The 22,401-nt window shown below is 46.6% G+C and overlaps 1 protein-coding gene across 1 annotated transcript in view; it reads left to right on the forward strand.

Annotated features, from left to right (window-relative positions):
- LOC135506258 (synapse differentiation-inducing gene protein 1-like) overlaps positions 1-21,932 on the forward strand; it is a 110,778-nt gene extending 88,846 nt beyond the window's left edge. Inside the window, exons 3-4 of the mRNA XM_064925779.1 lie at positions 955-1,092; positions 20,980-21,932. Of these exons, the coding sequence (XP_064781851.1) occupies positions 955-1,092; positions 20,980-21,138 (297 nt within the window). The 3' untranslated portion in view covers positions 21,139-21,932. The remainder of the gene's footprint in view (positions 1-954; positions 1,093-20,979) is intronic.
- The last annotated feature ends 469 nt before the right edge of the window (positions 21,933-22,401 follow it).

Consider the following 22,401-nt stretch of genomic DNA (forward strand, 5'->3'; position numbering starts at 1 on the left):
AGAAGAACAAAACTAACCCTAGATGAACAAAACTAGAATACCCACTCTAGTCACACCCTGACCTAACCAAAATATAAAGAAAAAACAGAGGTATCTAAGGTCAGTGCGTGACACTGTAAGCAATTGTTGGAAAAATGTGTCATGCACAAAGTTGATGTCCTAACCAACTTGCCAAAACAAGAAATTTGTGGTGGTTGAAAAACGAGTTAATGACTCCAATCTTTGTGTATGTAAACTTCCAACTTCAACTGTAGAAGCTGATGATGCATCATTTATGACATTCCTGGGAGTGTGTAAACGTACATTTTCTATTACCATATCATTTCTGTATGTTCTCTATAGTTATGCACTTGAAAATGTATAAATTGACCAATGCGGCACATTTGGGCAGACTTGAAAAAAAAATATTGTGCAGTATTGCAATGCTTCACTGGATCAATATGAAACTTTGCATACACACTGCTGGCATCTAGTGGCCAAAAATCTAAAATGCGCCTAGATTCCTTTATAATGTTATGGCCTTTCTCTTGCATTTCAAAGATGAAAATGCCTGTTTTGTTTGCATTATCTTTTATCAGATCAAATGGGTTACATTCTCCTTTATGAATTTAACATTTTGACAAAGTTCAAAGTGTTTCCTTTCAAATGGTATCAAAAATATGCATATCCTTGCTTCAGATCCTGAGCTACAGAGAGTTAGATTTGGCTAAAAGGGTCCAATGTTTTAACTGTCCCTGTAATGTGAGAAACTTCCCCTGTTTTGTCTTTTTTTTGTCTCTCCGCTCGTCCTAAAAATGAATTGCAGCAAAGTTGTTTCTCTCCTCCTGTACAATGAGTGAAGATACCACCATTACAGTTCATATAGAACAAGATGAAGTTAGGAGCATTGGGCCAGTTGTACAACTGACAAGGTATCCCCCCCTGTTCCTTTTTAACAGTGTTGGTCTCTTTCAGACAGACTGCTCCAGCGACAGCGAGAGTGAAGATAACTTCATAGTGATCCCACCCAGAGACCATCTGGGCCTGGCCATCTTCTCCATGCTCTGCTGCTTCTGGCCCCTGGGCATCGCTGCTTTCTACTTCTCCCAGGGGGTAAACATGACACACACACAGAACACACACTGTACACACACATACCCGTGATACAGCACCTTTCTCTCGGGGTTAACACCCACACCTGTCACTACCATGAAGTCACTGCTTTCTACTTCTCAGGCCTAACACACACCCACACACAGGACAGGCCGTTGATGGCAAACCTCAAGTGTGAAGTCTTATCGGAGGCTCAACATCCAGTCTCCTCATCTGTCTGTGCAACCACGGCAACCACGGCAAGCAGGTAGACAGACCAGCTGGCAAGTAGACAGCCAGGCAGAAGGAAAGGTAGGCAGACCTGACAGGCTGACAGCCAGGCAGACGGAAAGGTAGGCAGACAGACAGCAGCTAATTTAGTTCTTCCTCAGTAATTATAGGTAATAATGTAGTTCAGTGTTCAGAGATGGCTAATTCCTCCAGCCTGTCAATCTACCCTGAGTTGAAGCAGCTTGAAAAGGACATGGTAGGAAACGGCATTTGTTTAAACACACACAAACTATTGCAGAGAAAATGTTATGAGTAGCTTGCCCTGAATTCAAAACGTTCTGCTGACAAGCCCACAAAAATTAGCCATAGTTCTCTCTTTCCGAAACGAACTGTCCTTTTCCAGATACAGCATACATGATTGCTAACGATTAAAACATCCTGCCAACACAGTAAATAGACTGGTGGCTTATGTAAAATATTTGACAGTATGGCTAGGCTACAGTTAGCCTATTGCTGTGCAATGGAGGCTACAGTATTTCTGTGTGATAGGAGAGTGACATCATCGCCTGTTTAATCTCAGAAATGTAATAATCTGTGGATAAAGATGAATTCTCGTTCAATATTTAGTTTACATGCCGTGGCCTAATGACAATAGTTACAAATTATACAGCAAATAAAGGCCGTTATTGTCACCATGGAAACGTGAATGTATCAGGTATCAAGGTAAAACCCAAGTACAGACTGTGTTGAAGTAACAATGTTTATTGCAACAACAGGGACAGGCAAACGACAGGTCAAGGCAGGCAGGGGTCGATAATACAGAGCAGAAGCCAAGGTTCAGGACAGCAGGCAGGTTCAGGGTCAAGCAGAGTGGTCAGGTGGGCGGGTACAGGGTCAGGACAGCAGGCAGGCTCAGGGTCAGGCAGAGTGGTCAGGTGGGCGGGTAAAGGGTCAGGACAGCAGGCAGGCTCAGGGTCAGGCAGAGTGGTCAGGTGGGCGGGTACAGGGTCAGGACAGCAGGCAGGCTCAGGGTCAGGCAGAGTGGTCAGGTGGGCGGGTAAAGGGTCAGGACAGCAGGCAGGCTCAGGGTCAAGCAGAGTGGTCAGGTGGGCGGGTACAGGGTCAGGACAGCAGGCAGGCTCAGGGTCAGGCAGAGTGGTCAGGTGGGCGGGTACAGGGTCAGGACAGCAGGCAGGCTCAGGGTCAAGCAGAGTGGTCAGGTGGGCGGGTACAGGGTCAGGACAGCAGGCAGGCTCAGGGTCAAGCAGAGTGGTCAGGTGGGCGGGTACAGGGTCAGGACAGCAGGCAGGCTCAGGGTCAAGCAGAGTGGTCAGGTGGGCGGGTACAGGGTCAGGACAGCAGGCAGGCTCAGGGTCAAGCAGAGTGGTCAGGTGGGCGGGTACAGGGTCAGGACAGCAGACAGGCTCAGGGTCAGGCAGAGTGGTCAGGTGGGCGGGTACAGGGTCAGGACAGCAGGCAGGCTCAGGGTCAAGCAGAGTGGTCAGGTGGGCGGGTACAGGGTCAGGACAGCAGGCAGGCTCAGGGTCAGGCAGAGTGGTCAGGTGGGCGGGTACAGGGTCAGGACAGCAGGCAGGCTCAGGGTCAGGCAGAGTGGTCAGGTGGGCGGGTACAGGGTCAGGACAGCAGGCAGGCTCAGGGTCAGGCAGAGTGGTCAGGTGGGCGGGTACAGGGTCAGGACAGCAGGCAGGCTCAGGGTCAGGCAGAGTGGTCAGGTGGGCGGGTACAGGGTCAGGACAGCAGGCAGGCTCAGGGTCAGGCAGAGTGGTCAGGTGGGCAGGTACAGGGTCAGGACAGCAGGCAGGCTCAGGGTCAGGCAGAGTGGTCAGGTGGGCGGGTACAGGGTCAGGACAGCAGGCAGGCTCAGGGTCAGGCAGAGTGGTCAGGTGGGCGGGTACAGGGTCAGGACAGCAGGCAGGCTCAGGGTCAGGCAGAGTGGTCAGGTGGGTACAGGGTCAGGACAGCAGGCAGGCTCAGGGTCAAGCAGAGTGGTCAGGTGGGCGGGTACAGGGTCAGGACAGCAGGCAGGCTCAGGGTCAGGCAGAGTGGTCAGGTTGGCGGGTACAGGGTCAGGACAGCAGACAGGCTCAGGGTCAGGCAGAGTGGTCAGGTGGGCGGGTACAGGGTCAGGACAGCAGGCAGGCTCAGGGTCAGGCAGAGTGGTCAGGTGGGCGGGTACAGGGTCAGGACAGCAGGCAGGCTCAGGGTCAGGCAGAGTGGTCAGGTGGGCGGGTACAGGGTCAGGACAGCAGACAGGCTCAGGGTCAGGCAGAGTGGTCAGGTGGGCGGGTACAGGGTCAGGACAGCAGGCAGGCTCAGGGTCAGGCAGAGTGGTCAGGTGGGCGGGTACAGGGTCAGGACAGCAGGCAGGCTCAGGGTCAGGCAGAGTGGTCAGGTGGGCGGGTACAGGGTCAGGACAGCAGGCAGGCTCAGGGTCAGGCAGAGTGGTCAGGTGGGCGGGTACAGGGTCAGGACAGCAGGCAGGCTCAGGTTCAGGCAGAGTGGTCAGGTGGGCGGGTACAGGGTCAGGACAGCAGGCAGGCTCAGGGTCAGGCAGAGTGGTCAGGTGGGCGGGTACAGGGTCAGGACAGCAGGCAGGCTCAGGGTCAGGCAGAGTGGTCAGGTGGGCGGGTACAGGGTCAGGACAGCAGGCAGGCTCAGGGTCAGGCAGAGTGGTCAGGTGGGCGGGTACAGGGTCAGGACAGCAGACAGGCTCAGGGTCAGGCAGAGTGGTCAGGTGGGCGGGTACAGGGTCAGGACAGCAGGCAGGCTCAGGGTCAGGCAGAGTGGTCAGGTGGGCGGGTACAGGGTCAGGACAGCAGGCAGGCTCAGGGTCAGGCAGAGTGGTCAGGTGGGCGGGTACAGGGTCAGGACAGCAGGCAGGCTCAGGGTCAGGCAGAGTGGTCAGGTGGGCGGGTACAGGGTCAGGACAGCAGGCAGGCTCAGGTTCAGGCAGAGTGGTCAGGTGGGCGGGTACAGGGTCAGGACAGCAGGCAGGCTCAGGGTCAGGCAGAGTGGTCAGGTGGTCAGGGTACAGGGTCAGGACAGCAGGCAGGCTCAGGGTCAGGCAGAGTGGTCAGGTGGTCAGGGTACAGGGTCAGGACAGCAGGCAGGCTCAGGGTCAGGCAGAGTGGTCAGGTGGGCGGGTACAGGGTCAGGACAGCAGGCAGGCTCAGGGTCAAGCAGAGTGGTCAGGTGGGCGGGTACAGGGTCAGGACAGCAGGCAGGCTCAGGGTCAGTCAGAGTGGTCAGGTGGGCGGGTACAGGGTCAGGACAGCAGGCAGGCTCAGGGTCAGGCAGAGTGGTCAGGTGGGCGGGTACAGGGTCAGGACAGCAGGCAGGCTCAGGGTCAGTCAGAGTGGTCAGGTGGGCGGGTACAGGGTCAGGACAGCAGGCAGGCAGGCTCAGGGTCAGGCAGAGTGGTCAGGTGGGCGGGTACAGGGTCAGGACAGCAGGCAGGCTCAGGGTCAGGCAGAGTGGTCAGGTGGGCGGGTACAGGGTCAGGACAGCAGGCAGGCTCAGGGTCAGGCAGAGTGGTCAGGTGGGCGGGTACAGGGTCAGGACAGCAGACAGGCTCAGGGTCAGGCAGAGTGGTCAGGTGGGCGGGTACAGGGTCAGGACAGCAGGCAGGCTCAGGGTCAGGCAGAGTGGTCAGGTGGGCGGGTACAGGGTCAGGACAGCAGGCAGGCTCAGGGTCAGGCAGAGTGGTCAGGTGGGCGGGTACAGGGTCAGGACAGCAGGCAGGCTCAGGGTCAGGCAGAGTGGTCAGGTGGGCGGGTACAGGGTCAGGACAGCAGGCAGGCTCAGGTTCAGGCAGAGTGGTCAGGTGGGCGGGTACAGGGTCAGGACAGCAGGCAGGCTCAGGGTCAGGCAGAGTGGTCAGGTGGGCGGGTACAGGGTCAGGACAGCAGGCAGGCTCAGGGTCAGAGTGGTCAGGTGGGCGGGAGGGTCAGGACAGCAGGCAGGCTCAGGGTCAGTCAGAGTGGTCAGGTGGGCGGGTACAGGGTCAGGACAGCAGGCAGGCTCAGGGTCAGGCAGAGTGGTCAGGTGGGCGGGTACAGGGTCAGGACAGCAGGCAGGCTCAGGGTCAGTCAGAGTGGTCAGGTGGGCGGGTACAGGGTCAGGACAGCAGGCAGGCTCAGGGTCAGGCAGAGTGGTCAGGTGGGCGGGTACAGGGTCAGGACAGCAGGCAGGCTCAGGGTCAGGCAGAGTGGTCAGGTGGGCGGGTACAGGGTCAGGACAGCAGGCAGGCTCAGGTTCAGGCAGAGTGGTCAGGTGGGCGGGTACAGGGTCAGGACAGCAGGCAGGCTCAGGGTCAGGCAGAGTGGTCAGGTGGTCAGGGTACAGGGTCAGGACAGCAGGCAGGCTCAGGGTCAGGCAGAGTGGTCAGGTGGGCGGGTACAGGGTCAGGACAGGCAACGGTCAAAAACCAGGAGGACGAGAAAAAGAGAGACTGGGGAAAAACAGGAGCTGAGACAAAACGCTGGTAGACTTGAACAAACAAGATGAACTGGCAACAAACAGACAGAAAACACAGGTATAAATACCCAGGTGATAAGTTGGGAAGATGGGTGACACCTGGAGGGGGGTGGAGAAAAGGACAGGTGAGTTTTAATGCTCATTCACGTTCGCGCCGTTTTACGACAGGTCTGAATTATAACGGGGAAACAGCCTAGTGGTTAGAGAGTAGAGGCGACAGCGTAGCCTAGTGGTTAGAGCGTAGAGGTGACAGCGTAGCCTAGTGGTTAGAGCGTAGAGGCGAAAGCGTAGCCTAGTGGTTAGAGCGTAGAGGCGACAGCGTAGCCTAGTGGTTAGAGCGTAGAGGCGACAGCGTAGCCTAGTGGTTAGAGCGTAGAGGCGACAGCGTAGCCTAGTGGTTAGAGCGTAGAGGCGACAGCGTAGCCTAGTGGTTAGAGCGTAGAGGCGACAGCGTAGCCTAGTGGTTAGAGAGTAGAGGCGACAGCGTAGCCTAGTGGTTAGAGCGTAGAGGCGACAGCGTAGCCTAGTGGTTAGAGCGTAGACAGCGTAGCCTAGTGGTTAGAGCGTAGAGGCGACAGCGTAGCCTAGTGGTTAGAGCGTAGAGGCGACAGCGTAGCCTAGTGGTTAGAGCGTAGAGGCGACAGCGTAGCCTAGTGGTTAGAGCGTAGAGGCGACAGCGTAGCCTAGTGGTTAGAGCGTAGAGGCGACAGCGTAGCCTAGTGGTTAGAGCGTAGAGGCGACAGCGTAGCCTAGTGGTTAGAGCGTAGAGGCGACAGCGTAGCCTAGTGGTTAGAGCGTAGAGGCGACAGCGTAGCCTAGTGGTTAGAGCGTAGAGGCGACAGCGTAGCCTAGTGGTTAGAGCGTAGAGGCGACAGCATAGCTTAGTGGTTAGAGCGTAGAGGCGACAGCGTAGCCTAGTGGTTAGAGCGTAGAGGCGTCAGCGTAGCCTAGTGGTTAGAGCGTAGAGGCGACAGCGTAGCCTAGTGGGTAGAGCGTAGAAGCGACAGCGTAGCCTAGTGGTTAGAGTGTAGAGGCGACAGCGTAGCCTAGTGGTTAGAGCGTAGAGGCGACAGCGTAGCCTAGTGGTTAGAGCGTAGAAGCGACAGCGTAGCCTAGTGGTTAGAGCGTAGAGGCGACAGCGTAGCCTAGTGGTTAGAGCGTTGGGCAAGTAACCGAAAGGTTGCTAGATCTAATCTCTGAGCTGACAAGGTAAAACAATCTGTTGTTCTGCCCCTGAACAAGGCAGTTAACCCACTGTTCTTTGCTAGGCCATCGTTGTAAATAAGAATTTGTTCTTAACCGACTTGCCTAGTTAGATAAAGGTAAAAAAAGAGAAAAGCCACGTAGTAGAGGCCAAAGTACTATTGAGTGCAGACATTTTTTTACGTGCTATTTCAGCACTCTCCTCTTATCTTTCCCTTCTACTTCTGATCTATCCAATATCCAATATGGGACGACCCCACTCCATTGAATAAAAAACATACACCTCTACCTACTCTCTCTAAATTGATCAGATATCCCTCATATTTAGGGCACCTTGTTTTTATAGGTATTTCTAGCATGTTCGCTGCAGGTAGAGAATCCGAAGAAATGGCACAATCTGTCTCCAATCAATCAATGTCCGGTTGTGCACGTGTGCTGGATAGGGGGGACTTTGTCTATAAGCCAACTTATAATTGATCTATATGGAGGGTGTGACGCAATTACGGAGCCTTCCAGAGGTATGCAGAAGTACCATATTAAGCTCCGTACCGCATCGCTGTGTGCGCTGTATAGTTCCACATTTACATGTTTGGTTGACAGTAGGTGGGGGCGGGAGGTCCTGTATGAACACAAACACGCTTACTTGACAACTTCCTTCACAACAGCTCTGCGCTGCTCCCTTAATAAGCACAAGAAGTATAAATACCCTGACTTCTGCAGAGGCAGTATCAACGTCAATGCTGCACGGCCAATGCAATTGTCGGATTGACCATGCAGCTCCTTTAAGTCAGGGTAGGCGTCTCTCTGCAAATCTTAAAATAGCACAAAGCCTATTATTTGGCAGGGACTACTATTTGCAGATCGGTGGATGTACACCTCATTTTGCTCCAGCTGATCCTCTCCAACAGACTCAGAAGGTGAAGCAAAAATGGGTCAATTAGGTGAAAGGAGAGAGAGACACTAAGCAGGTTTCCATCCCGGGTCCAGTCAAACCCTGGGTCCAGCGACTGTCAAGCTAACGCCTTAACCGCTATGCTAAGAGGTCCAAACGTTTTGGCTAACGCCTTAACCGTTATGCTAAGAGGTCCAAACTTTATGGTCAACACCTTAACCGTTATGCTAAGAGGTCCAAACGTTTTGGCTAACGCCTTACCCGTTATGCTAAGAGGTCCAAAAGGTTTGGCTAACGCCGCCTTACCCGTTAGGCTAAGAGGTCCAAACGTTTTGGCCAACACCTTAACCGCTATTGCCAAGCAGTCAGAAAAGTATTCCCTGATGAATAATAGTCTTTGTCCATATACATAGGTTTGGTTTTCTCCCAGCAGAACTCGGCGAATTGAATGTCTGTGCTCGCATTCTCCCTAAACTGCAATATTAGTGTTGTTTGTTCCTCTTGAGCCACCGTAGCTACAACATAGTCATAACACTTCCTCAAAATAGTCAGAATGAATGAGCTGGATCAAGAAATCTGCATTTTGTTGTTGTTTTTGCAGAGGTCTTTTTATATCTCCGCTACATGGTTCTAGCTCTGATTTAGATCCCAGACAAGTTTTGGAGACCGGAGACAGAATCCCCATGTCGTTGTCTACTCAGGGCGCACGGCTATCACCGACGTTCGTTAGACGTTAGCAGGTCAGAGATGCAATCTGAGAGCTACCGATCCCGTCTTTGAGAAGTCCCAGACATCTCAATGTTTTTAATAATGTTTTGATATTATCGGCACAAAATCTGCAATGCTCTTTAAGTGTGAGATGTGCATCAACAAGTTTTGAGAATAGTTAAAACCTCTCTGCGATAGGCGGGACGCTTGCGTCCCACTTGGCCAATAGTCAGTGAAAATGTAGAGCGCCAAATTCAAATAAAATACTATTAAAATCAAACTTTAATTAAATCACACATGTAAGAAACCAAATTAAAGCTACACTCGTTGTGAATCCAGCCAACATGTCAGATTTCAAAAAGGCTTTTAGGCGAAAGCATAAGATGCTCTGATGATAGCACAACAGTAAATGAAGAGAGAGTAGCATATTTCAACCCTACAGGCGCAACACAAAACGCAGAAATAAAATATAATTCTTGCCTTACCTTTGACGAGCTTCTTTTGTTGGCACTCCAATATGTCCCATAAACATCACAAATGGTCCTTTTGTTTGATTAATTCCGTTGATATATATCCAAAATGTCCATTTATTTGGCCCGTTTGATCCAGAAAAACACAGCTTCCAACTTGTGCAACGTCACTACAAAATATTTCAAAAGTTACCTGTAAACTTTGCCAAAACATTTCAAACTACTTTTGTAATACAACTTTAGGTATTTTTAAACGTTAATAATTGCTCAAATTGAATACTGGACAATCTGTGTTCATTACAGAAAGAGAACAAATTCACGCTACTTTTCAAGTAATGCTCTCAAAAAGTAGACTTCAAATGACACTCATTCAAGATGGCCGTACTTCTTCATTACACAAAGGAATAACCTCAACCAATTTTTAAAGACTGGTGACATCCAGTGGAAGCAGTAGGAACTGCCAACAAGTCCCTTAGAAATATGAGGTTTCATTGGGAAACTATTGAATAGACAGTGACCAAAAAAAAAGAAATCTGAATGATTTGTCCTCTGGGTTTTGCCTGCTACATAAGTTCTGTTCAAAGACATGATTAAAACAGTTTTAGAACCTTCATAGTGTTTTCTATCCAAATATACTAATAATATGCATATTTATTTTTATATTCTGGGAATAAGTAGCAGGAAGTTGAAATTGGGCACGCTATTTATCCAAAAGTGAAAATGCTGCCCCCTATCCCGAAGAAGTTTTAACAGCAATAGCCAAATGAGAGCTCGCCTGAGAAGAAGCCAGTGAAGTGATACGTTGTTTCGCATCACCTGGAATGTGTAGACCCACCAGCAGGATCCATGACTACCAGTATACGTTTGTACTTGACTTTAACCAAAGTGTCAAATCATTACAGCTCAGAAGTTCACAAGCAATGTTATTCAATTCAAAATGTTTGTGAGATATTTCAACTCTATAGCAAGTGTAAATGACAGTTAAGAGGCTGCTTTGAGCCACAGCTCGTTCTAGCTACGTTAACAATCTAATCACATCATTGTTTTGGCAAGGCAGCGTGGTGGTCTGGAGAATCCTCAACACCAAGGGAAGAATCTTATAATGTGTGACCCTTGTCTGTGACACGTCGTTTAGTGCACCACTGCGTTGGCAAGACAACAAAAAAACTACAGGAATGACAGTCGTTTATTAACCTTTTAGATGTAATGACAAAATGTAGATTTAGAAACACATCAAATGGCCTCCACAACATGTGATCAATATCAGAGAAAAAATGGGATTGTTAGACCTAACAAATAGAAATGGACAGATGTTTTAGTAAATGGTGTCAGGTGTAGTCACGGGATGTCTCCAAATTGGCATATGTCTGTATATAAGATAGTTCCAGTGCTATTGCATAGTTGCAATGCTATTAGTTCAGTATAAAAACACAATATTCTACCATATCAACCTCACTCAAACATTGTGCTGCTGTTATGGGTGTTTCCAGGGTGTCATTTTCTGGAACGTTCTAACAGGAATCTGTTCCAAAAATGTTTGTAATGTACAAGGACACCAACAAACATACATGTAACATGATCAAGTCACCTAGCTAACTAGCTGCCAAATAGGCATCAACTCACCACGTAGCTTATTCTTAAATTTTTGTCCATAGACTACAGACATTTTTCGGGAATAACCATGGTGAGTGACAAACTTAATTAAATTGCCCACTCCCTACCCGGTATCTTAATTAGTCGCTATACAACTTAGTATGAGTTGTTTGTTGGCAATTTGTTATTTACAAAGTTTTTGGAACAGATTCCTGTTGGAACGTACCACAAATTATACCCACCCATCCGGGTGTCCTTCCAACCTCTCTATAGTGTCCCGAATGTGGTAATTGCACTGTTTTTGCACGCTGGATGTGCCTAAAAGGTATTTACTCTAAAAACGAAATGTCTACAACACCAACCTCTCTCAAACATTGTGGTGGTGTCGGGGGACATCTATGTGTTTTCATCATATTTTTCATGCGCAAATATATAGCCACTCGGTGGACATTCGATGTTGCCATTAAGTCATACATCATCAGATAACATTGGCAAAAGGCTAAATGTGTTCCTACCAACCTAAGGATTCATTTATTATCCCCTATGTAGCTATAGCTCAAACAGACCAAATGGAAGCTTTACCATCTAAGATGTTTGCTGGTTGGTGAAAACGTGTGTAAAATAAACATTTTGGCTCTCTGGGCTGGTGACCAATAACGGTAGGTCACCGCCAGACAAATAAGACATCCTCATGATCTGTGGAGTCACGCCTTTCGGGTGCGAATCAACGTATTCCGTGTTTATTTTGTTTATGCTTCACAACACTAACCGGAATGTAGGTAGCATCCATCTTGAAATTAGATAATTGGCTCAGCCTGCACTTATACATGTGCCTTTTGATGATAATAATTCACACTGGCGATTTTAAGGTACAGATCAATAGCCAAGATACTTAGCTTTCAGCAGACACCATGCTTTTGCAGATAGGGGCTACCGTTCGTATACCAGACAAGTCAAGTAGAGTTCCCAAAAATGGGGCTTTACATGTGAGAAGCGCAGCAATGTTAGCATCCATACAGTAGTTCCCACTCTCACCAGGCTACCCGAAACATTTGACCCAAGTTAAACAATTTAAAGGCAATGGTATCAAATACTAATTGAGTGTATGTAAACTTCTGACCCACTGGGTATGTGATGAAATAAATAAAAGCTGAAATAAATCATTTTCTCAACTATTATTCTGACATTTCACATTCTTAAATAAAATGGTGATCCTAACTGACCTAAGACAGGGAATTTTAACTGTTGATTAAATGTCAGAAATGGTGAAAAACTGAGTTTAGATCTATTTGGCTAAGGTGTATGTAAACTTCCAACTTCAACTGTATATGTAAACAACAGCTGGTTGAGGCAAGGAACACTGAAACATACATGAGAGGGCCAGCTGTTCCGGACAACTGTGTGATCACGCTCTCCTTAGCTGATGTAAGAACTTTAAACATGTCAACATTCATAATGCCACAGGGCCAGACAGATTACCAGGACGTGTACTAAGAGCATGTGCTAACCAACTGGCAAGTGTACTCACTGACATTTTCAAACCTCTCACTGAGTGAGTCTGTGGTATCCACATGTTTCAGGCAGACCACCATAGTCCCTGTGCCCAGGAACAATAAGGTAACCTAGTACCTGGAAATGACTACCGACCTGGAGTGCACTCAGTCGTGGTTAGCCATGAAGTGCATTGAAAGGCTGGTCATGGTTCACATCAACAGCATTATCCCAGAAACCCTAGACCCACTCCAATGTGCATATCTCCCCAACAAATCCACAGATGATGCAATCTCTACTGCACTCCATACTGACCTTTCACACCTGGACAAAAGGAACACCTATGTGAGAATGTCGCATACAGGACAAGCTAAATGACTACAGCTCAGCATTCAACACCATAGTCCTCTCAAAGCTCAACACTAAGCTAAGGATCCTGGGACTAAACACCTCCCTCTGCAAATGGATCTTGGACTTCGTGAGGGCCGCCCCCAGGTGGTAAGGGTAGGTAACAACACATCCGCCATGCTGATCCTCAACACTGGAGCCCCTCAGGGGTGCATGTTCAGTCCCCTCCTCCTCCCCTCAGTCCCCTCCTCTGGCAAATGGTCGGTCTCCGACCTCAAAACACTCATGAGGGCAGTGCGTATGTACCAGTACATCCCTGGGCCAAGCTTCCTGCCATCCAGGACCTCTATATCAGGCGGTGTCAGAGGAAGGCCCTAGAAATTGTCAAAGGCTCCAGCCACCCTAGTCATAGACTGGTCTCTTTGCTACCACACGGTACTGGAGTGCCACGTCACGGTCCAAGAGGCTTCTCAACAGCTTCTAACCCCAAGCCATAAGACTCCTGAACAGCTAATCAAATGGCTAACCAGACTATTTGTATTGCCCCCCCATCCTGCCTTTACACTGCTGCTACTCTCTGTTTATTATCTATGCATAGTCACTTTAATAACTCTACATGTACATATTACCTCAATTACTTTGACTAACCGGTGCCCCCGCACATTGACTCTGTACTGGTACCCCCTGTCTATATCCTCGCTGTTGTAATTTTACTACTACTCATGAATTATTTGTTACTTTTATTTTACATTTTTAGGTATTTTTCTTAACAGCATTGCTTCTAAGTAAACATTTCACTGTTACATGTGCAGGTGTGACAAATACAATTTGATTAGAAAAAAAAATAAACTTCGGTAAGCGAACTTTGACTTTGCTCACTAAAAAAAAAATTCTTGAAGAGCACCCAAAATAATCTTGCCGAAAAACAAACCAAAACTTCCCAAAATGTCGTCATAAAATATGTTCAAACTGTTTCAACTGGGATGCATGTGACAGGTTTAAGGTGATCCCCTACACCAAACACACACACAACCAGACATGGGTTGATTGATTGGAGACAGCTGGTGTCAATTAAATAACATTTCCTAGGATTTTCTGTGTCACGGCTGTCGTAAGAACGGGACCAATGCGCAGCGGATGTTGAGTTCCACATATTTAATAACAATTACCAACTGCCTCTAATTGGGAATCATACAAAACACCAACATAAAAATGATAAACTAGAATACCCCCTAGTCACGCCCTGACCTACTACACCAAAGAGAAACAAGGGCTCTCTATGACAGTCTGTGTGTGTAACGGTTTTCTTTACTTGAAGGAGAGGCGGACCAAAACACAGCGTGGTTATATTGATTCATGTTTCATTAAAAAAAGATGAACGCTACAAAACAATAAACGTGGAAAACCAAAACAACAGCCCTGGTGCAAACACAGACAGGAACAAACACACAGTGAAACCCAGGCTACCTAAATATGATTCTCAATCAGAGACAACTAATGACACCTGCCTCTGATCGAGAACCATACTCGGCCGAAACATAGAAATACCCAAATCATAGAAAAACAAACATAGACTGCCCACCCCAACTCACGCCCTGACCATACTAAATAATGACATAACATAGGAAATAAAGGTCAGAACGTGACAATGTGTACGTGCGTATAGATATAGAGGCCACTGTACAACAACCCTGGAGATATAGAGGATGAAATACATTGATAAAGGACTCAATGTGATTTCCCAGCAGGCAGGTGGGAGGAATAAGGATCCAGAGGGTTTGGAAAACAATTAACATCAATTACTGTAACAGCCACAGTGCCAGAGGATGAATGTTAAAGAACTACAAGACTGTCAGAGCCTGGAGGGTTGATGTTATAGAACTACAAGACTGTCAGAGGACTGGAGGGTTGATGTTATAGAACTACAAGACTGTCAGAGGACTGGAGGGTTGATGTTATAGAACTACAAGACTGTCAGAGGACTGGAGGATGAATGTTAGGGTTGATGTTATAGAACTACAAGAATGAATGTTAAATAACAAGACAAGACAGAGAGCTGGGCCTCCCAGGAAGGACCAGAGTGTGTCTGGTAGTAGAAGTGGACATCTCTAACACACAGAGAAACAGTAGTAAGACACAAACTTGACTTTAGTAACACAGAGTAACAGAAATGTTTCTCCCTCAGGAGTCCAGTCTAAGGGTTAGAATCTATAGTATATTTCTGTAATGATGTAGCAGTAGTAGTAGTCGTAGCTGCTCAATGAGAGAGAAAATCCCATCTATGCCAATGTTTTCCCCCTCAGCCTGAAGCACAGCCAGCTACATCTTGTCTAATAATCTACTATTTTCTTCCTTAACTTCACAAACTTTAAAGTTGTTGAGTTGTTATTATACACTATGAGTTGTTATTTTACACTATGAGTTGTTATTTTACACTATGAGTTGTTATGAGTCGTTATGAGTCGTTATGAGTCGTTGTGGGTCATTATGGGTTGTTGTGGGTCTTTATGGGTTGTTGTGGGTCGTTTGTGAGTTGCTGTGGGTCATTATGAGTCGTTATGGGTTGTTGTGAGTCGTTATGGGTCGTTGGAGTCGTTATGAGTCGTTATGAGTCGTTATGAGTCGTTATGAGTCGTTGTGAGTCGTTATGGGTTGTTGTGAGTCGTTATGATTATGGGTCGTTGTGAGTCGTTATGGGTCGTTGTGAGTCGTTATGGGTCGTTATGGGTCGTTATGGGTCGCTGTGAGTCGTTATGGGTCATTATGAGTCGTTATGGGTCACCACTCTCACACATATAGAGGCTGATAACACAGTGAGTAGCATGAGTATCCGGGGAGAGAGAAGCAGCTCTGAGCTTTAGATAGGGAAGTAAATTACCGTCAATAAGTGACCCTAATAGGCGCTTGGTTCGGATAGATAGCGACAAATGACAAATTAACCATCTGTGCTGCCAAGTTTAGAGGCAGTCATTTATGTTTTGAAAATGCAAATAATATACCTAAAGAGTTTCTCGCTAATAAACTCTGAATCACAATAAATGCAAGGTTTAAATAATCCCACGAGTCATAATAATCTATCAAATTACATTTAATGGATTTTTGTGACTTCATAAGATTAGGACAGATTATGTTGTTGCGGGTGTTTTTGTAAGAGCAAGTGTTTGTATGGAATGAGGGAGAGAGATAAGGGAGGGAGGGATTTTAAAATGTTTCCACCACTGTCCAAGTCAGTAAGCACCCAGATGCCATCTCGCTATGTCTGTCTCTCTGTCTGTCTGTCTGTCTCTCTGTCTTTCTCTCTGTCTGTCTCTCTGTCTGTCTCTCTGTCTGTCTGTCTCTCTGTCTTTGACTGTAACGCCACATTTCAATAATTCAGTCAAGGTTTTAGAGATAAAGCTGTAAGGCTTCAACCATTTACATCTCAAGGGGATTCAAGGACAATGGAGAAAATTGCAGCGTTACTCACAGAGACACTCATATTCACTAGCCACACACACAAGGACACAGATATACAAACACACACACACACTCTAATATATAATGTACACTCACACACACTCCGTCCATTCACTCCATTCCCTCTAAGGCTGACACTCAGCCCTGTAAATCTGTCCACAGGGAGACCAGCCCTACGCTATGACATTATTATTCATCTGAAGCCAAGCTACGGATTGATTAATCAATTACAGGCTGTTTAATAGATGGCTTTATTAAAAGAGATGAAATAACAGGGCCTGAAGTGTTTGACTCGTTCCCCGTAAGACCCTAAAAGCAGGGTCACAATATGAACAACTGTATTTTTCTCCTCTTTATTATTAAGACATGGCTTCCGAAGCAAATTTCCCATAAGGCCACAGTAATGGTGCCATTGTTTCAATGCTCACTTTGTTGGCATGGAAACTAATGGTTGTCTTGAATATATTTTTCTGTTTGTTTGATTCGGTGTTCCCGGCTGTTGCTTTGCTGTACAGCAAGGCATCTTTATTTTTTTTTTATTTTTTTTAAGTGCTGTCTCCTGAAAACTTGTCTGCCTACATGAAACAAAAAAATGATAAACAAAAAAATAATAAATGGGGGTGGGGAAAAACATAATAAATGGGGGTGGGGAAAAACATAATAAATGGGGGTGGGGAAAAACATAATAAATGGGGGTGGGGAAAAACATAATAAATGGGGGTGGGGAAAAACATAATAAATGGGGGTGGGGAAAACATAATAAATGGGGGTGGGGAAAAACATAATAAATGGGGGTGGGGAAAAAATAATAAATGGGGGTGGGGAAAAAATAATAAATGGGGGTGGGGAAAAACATAATAAATGGGGGTGGGAAAAAAATAATAAATGGGGGTGGGGAAAAACATAATAAATGGGGGTGGGGAAAAAAATAATAAATGGGGGTGGGGAAAAACATAATAAATGGGGGTGGGAAAAAAATAATAAATGGGGGTGGGGAAAAACATAATAAATGGGGGTGGGGAAAAAAATAATAAATGGGGGTGGGGAAAAACATAATAAATGGGGGTGGGGAAAAACATAATAAATGGGGGGGAAAAACATAATAAATGGGGGGGGGAAAACATAATAAATGGGGGTGGGGAAAAACATAATAAATGGGGGTGGGGAAAAAACATAATAAATGGGGGTGGGGAAAAACATAATAAATGGGGGTGGGGAAAAACATAATAAATGGGGGTGGGGGAAAAAATAATAAATGGGGGTGGGGAAAAACATAATAAATGGGGGTGGGGGGGAAAAACATAATAAATGGGGGTGGGGAAAAACATAATAAATGGGGGTGGGGAAAAACATAATAAATGGGGGTGGGGAAAACATAATAAATGGGGGTGGGGAAAACATAATAAATGGGGGTGGGGAAAAACATAATAAATGGGGGTGGGGAAAAACATAATAAATGGGGGTGGGGAAAAACATAATAAATGGGGGTGGGGAAAAACATAATAAATGGGGGTGGGGAAAAACATAATAAATGGGGGTGGGGAAAAACATAATAAATGGGGGTGGGGGAAAACATAATTGTTAATGTGTTGAAAAGGCTCCATCTGTGTGTTTGTTATGCAGCAGATGCCTGTTTCACTTGCAGTCGTCTCCCTCTGTGCTTTTCTGAAGCAGCCGAGTCCAGGCTAGAGCTGCTTTGTGAACCATGAGACAGAAAACAGAGCTGCTAGCTGCGATGCTGATCATTAGCAAGAAACCTTTTCTTGTGGCACAATAGGTCTACTCTACATTACCATGCAAAATTGAGATTGACAGAATATCTTTGCGCACAAAAAAAGTCATTCTTATTGTAGTTATTGGCTTTAACAGCAATGTAGCTACAGTACATGAGATTGACAGGACATGGTTTTAAGGCCTCAGCGTTTTTATGACTCAGTATCTGACAATATGTGTATTTTGGGAAATACACAAAATATACTTAGGGAAATACAACATTTAGCCTCGTAGCTGGACCGTGACCCACTGTCACCTCATGGTTAAACCCACTGTCACCTCGTGGTTAAACCCACTGTAAACCCACTGTCACCTCATGGTTAAACCCAGTGTCACCTCATGGTTAAACCCAGTGTCACCCACTGTTAAACCCAGTGTCACCTCGTGGTTAAACCCACTGTCACCTGATAGTTAAACCCACTGTTACCTCATGGTTAAACCCAGTGTAAACCCACTGGTTAAACCCAGTGTCACCTCATGGTTAAACCCACTGTCACATGGTTAAACCCACTGTCACCTCATGGTTAAACCCACACAAACCCATGTTTCACCTCATGGTTAAATCAGACCCGTGGTTAAAACTGTGCGTGTTAAACCCACTGCATCATGGTTAAACCCTCTGCCATGGTTAAACACACTGTCACTCCATTCACTGCTTTATGTTAAACCCAATGTCACCTCATGGTTTGCTAAAAACCTCGTGGTTAAACCCACTGTCACCTCATGGTTAAACCCATTGTTACCTCATGAATATTTACAGTTAAACCCACTGTTAAATGTTAAACCCAGTGTCACCTCATGGTTAAGTAGTGTCATGCTCGTGGTTAAACAGTTTCTGAAAGGAAAACTCAAGGTTAAAACTGTTACCTCAAAAAAACCCACTGTCAATGGTTAAACCCACTGTTAAACCCACTGTTAATGGTTAAACCCAATGTTAAACCCACTGTCACCTCATGGTTAAACCCACTGTCACCTCATGGTTAAACCCACTGTCACCTCTGTTAAACCCAGCTAAACCCACTGTTACCTCATGGTTAAACATTGTCATGGCTTTAAACCCACTGTCACCTCATGGTTAAACATACTTGGTTAAAATGTCAATGGTTAAACAATTGTTACCTCATGGTTAAACACTGTCAAATGTTAAACCCACTGTTAAACCCACTGTTACCTCATGGTTAAACCCACTGTCACCTCATGGTTAAACCCACTGTTACCTCATGGTTAAATCCATGTCAGTATGGTTAAACACTGCTAAAACTGTTTCATTGTTAAACCCACAATCAATGCATGGTTAAACCCACTGTTAAACACTGTTACCTCATGGTTAAAACTGTCACTCATGGTTGGCTGTTACCTCATTGTTAAACCCATGTAAAACTGTTATTCATGGTTAAACCCAATGTTCATGGTTAAACCCACTGTCAATGGTTAAAACTGCTAAACCCACTTGTCACCTCATGGTTAAACCCATAGTTACAGTTGTTGGCCACACATACCCATGATTTCGTTATTAATCAGACCCGTGGTAAAATGATGTCAGCATCATGACTCTGCCTGAAAAACACCCTCCATTCGTCTTTTATGGTCACAATAGCGTCCGGTAGTTTCTAAAAGAAAGAGCAAAATGACAATCGAATGTTTGCAAAATATTTGAATATTTTTACAGTAATTTATGCAGTAAAAGACCGTGACAGTTTCTGAAAGAGAAAACTAAGGCAAAAAAACGAATGCAAATTGAACCATCAGCCGTTGGAATTCAACAATGTTTTGCGTTAACTTTTCCTGACCTATACGCTGGACAGCTCGAATTCTGAAACATTTCTGCCTGAACAATACAACATATAACATACTTATTAATGTCAAAGATCAATTGTCTGTTCAACCTGTTAAATGTGCATTATCCTGCCTATGGGATCACATGCAATACATCTATTTCCTAGGCTTCCGGTTTGGTTGTTTAGCGACACAATCAATGCATGCACAACTACGGGGCAAAATAGACTAGGTTGGCTTAGATTGTTGATAACATGTAAACTGTATTCAGTCTCCAATGTTTATTAAAAAAAACATAAACATAATCACTTGTCTCTCAAATACATAGTTACAGTTGTTGGTTAGCTACCTAGATATCACATTTTAGCCATGTTAGCAATGATGTCACATCAGTCTTCCTGCCTTCCTTCCTTCTTTCCTGCCTGCCTTCCTTCCTTGTTTCCTGCCTGCCTTCCTTCCTTGTTTCCTGCCTGCCTTCCTTCCTGCCTGCCTGCCTTCCTTCCTTCCTGCCTGCCTGCCTTCTTTCTTTCCTGCCTTCCTTCTTTCTTTCCTGCCTTCCTTCCTTCTTTCTTTCCTGCCTTCCTCCTTCTTTCTTTCCTGCCTTTGCCTTCTTTCTTTCCTGCCTTCTTCTTTCTTTCCTGCCTTCTTTCTTTCTTTCTTTCCTGCCTTCCTTCTTTCTTTCTTTCCTGCCTTCCTTCTTTCTTTCCTGCCTTCCTGCCTTCTTTCTTTCCTGCCTTCTTTCTTTCCTGCCTTCCTTCTTTCTTTCTTTCCTGCCTGCCTTCCTTCCTTCTTTCCTGCCTGCCTGCCTTCCTTCCTTCCTTCCTGCCTGCCTCCTTCCTGCCTTCTTTCTTTCCTGCCTTCCTGCCCTTCTTTCCCCTTCCTTCCCTTTCAACCTCCCCTTTCCTTCCTTCCTCTTCATTTCCTGCCTTCTCTCTCACATTCCTTTCCTGCCTCCCTTCCTCCCTTTCCTGCCTGCCCCCTTCCTTCTTTCCTCTGTCATTTCTCTCTCTCTCGCATTCCTTCCCTGCCTCCCTTCCTCCCGCTCAACCTCCCCCTTCCTTCCTTCCTCTGTCATTTCTCTCTCTCTCTCGCATTCCTTCCCTGCCTCCCCTCCTCCCGCTCAACCTCCCCTCCTTCCTCTGTCATTTCTCTCTCTCTCGCATTCCTTCCCTGCCTCCCTTCCTCCCGCTCAACCTCCCCCCTTCCTTCCTTCCTCTGTCATTTCTCTCTCTCTCTCCCATTCCTTCCCTGCCTCCCTTCCTCCCGCTCAACCTCCCCCCTTCCTTCCTTCCTCTGTCATTTCTCTCTCTCTCTCGCATTCCTTCCCTGCCTCCCTTCCTCCCGCTCAACCTCCCCCCCTTCCTTCCTTCCTCTGTAATTTCTCTCTCTCTCTCGCATTCCTTCCCTGCCTCCCGCTCAACCTCCCCCCTTCCTTCCTTTATTTCTTTCTTATCTCTTCCCTTCCACCAGACCAGTAAGGCGGTGACGAAGGGTGACTTCCCGCTGGCGAGCATCGCATCCCGAAGGGCTTTGTTCCTGGCGGCCCTTTCCATCACCATCGGGACAGGCGTCTATGTGGGGGTGGTGGTGGCCCTCATCGCCTACCTCTCCAAGCCAGGTCACATATAGCAGTGCCAGGGGGAACCAGGAATGGACACTGCTACTGCCAGGGAAAGGTGTAGGGGGCATCATCATTTTTTTCTTCCAACATCCCTCTATCTGTCCAGCCTTCTCTCAGACTACCAGGTGAACAACAGGAGAGAAGTGAGGAACCACCCCTTCTCAGTGGACACTGCTACTACCAGGCAATGGTTTGCACTGCCTTCCTCCCGTAACATAACAGCGCTGCTGACATGGAATCCGTTCCTCTATCTTTCTCCCTCATTCCTTCATCTCTCTATCCTCCTCCCTTCAGCCTCCCTACAGGCAACAAAGATTATATGAAGGAACAAAGAGGAGCTCGGCATGAAGGGGAGATGAGGAGGAGAAGGAGAAGAGCAGGGAAAACTAGGACAGAGAGAACAGACACGGTTTTCTCTGGGAAAAGTTATCTGAAGTGAGGTAAAGAGGAACACAGTTTGAGTTGTGCTGTCCTGCTCCGTTTGCGCCCCCCCCCTCCCACCCCCCTCCCGTGTAGGGTGTTTAAACTTAGCTTTGTTACTTCAACAGACCCTTACAGAAAACGAAATGGGTTGGGAGGGATCAGACAGCAAAAAACATGGTTTGCAATTACTGAGACTTTAGCAGACGAAGGAACTTCAAGGGACCGCAGTGTCTGGAGGTCTCACTGAGAGGACTATAAAAACGTCCTTGAATTCTCTATCTGTATGCCATCTGAACCAGGATTTAACATTTCGATTATTTGGAGACCCTGCTACTAACTGACTATCTCTGTTAATTTACCATCAAATGCTTCTTCAATGGGCCTGGTTCTGAGGCCTACTGCTGGGTGGTTCTCTGTCAACATGAAGCAGAGAGAGAGAGAGAGAGAGAGAGAGAGAGAGAGAGAGAGAGAGAGAGAGAGAGAGAGAGAGAGAGAGAGAGGTGTCATAACAGACCCCTAATGCTTTCTGCCTTTCAAAACTTTAACGTTTCGGTCTGGCCAATGGCGCGTTCTCATCTTCAATAAGGAGACTATTGGGGCTATTGTCAACAAACTCAGAAGTGTTTAATTGCAGTTTGTCTTTTCATTGAAGAAAAAAGGACAATGACAACAAGGAAAAAGCAGCATCCAAACATTGACAGATCTCATCAAAGACGGATTTGTTTTGTGTATCTCTTAGCTGAACCAAACGGCATGAATTAAATTATATGAGTTAAAGTGGAACTAAAAGTGAACTTCCTGCTCTCTGCAGGTGAACTGGGGGTTACTAGGGAGACTATTGTGCATAG

Source organism: Oncorhynchus masou, chromosome 19 (assembly GCF_036934945.1).
Source record: "Oncorhynchus masou masou isolate Uvic2021 chromosome 19, UVic_Omas_1.1, whole genome shotgun sequence".
Taxonomy (NCBI): domain Eukaryota; kingdom Metazoa; phylum Chordata; class Actinopteri; order Salmoniformes; family Salmonidae; genus Oncorhynchus; species Oncorhynchus masou.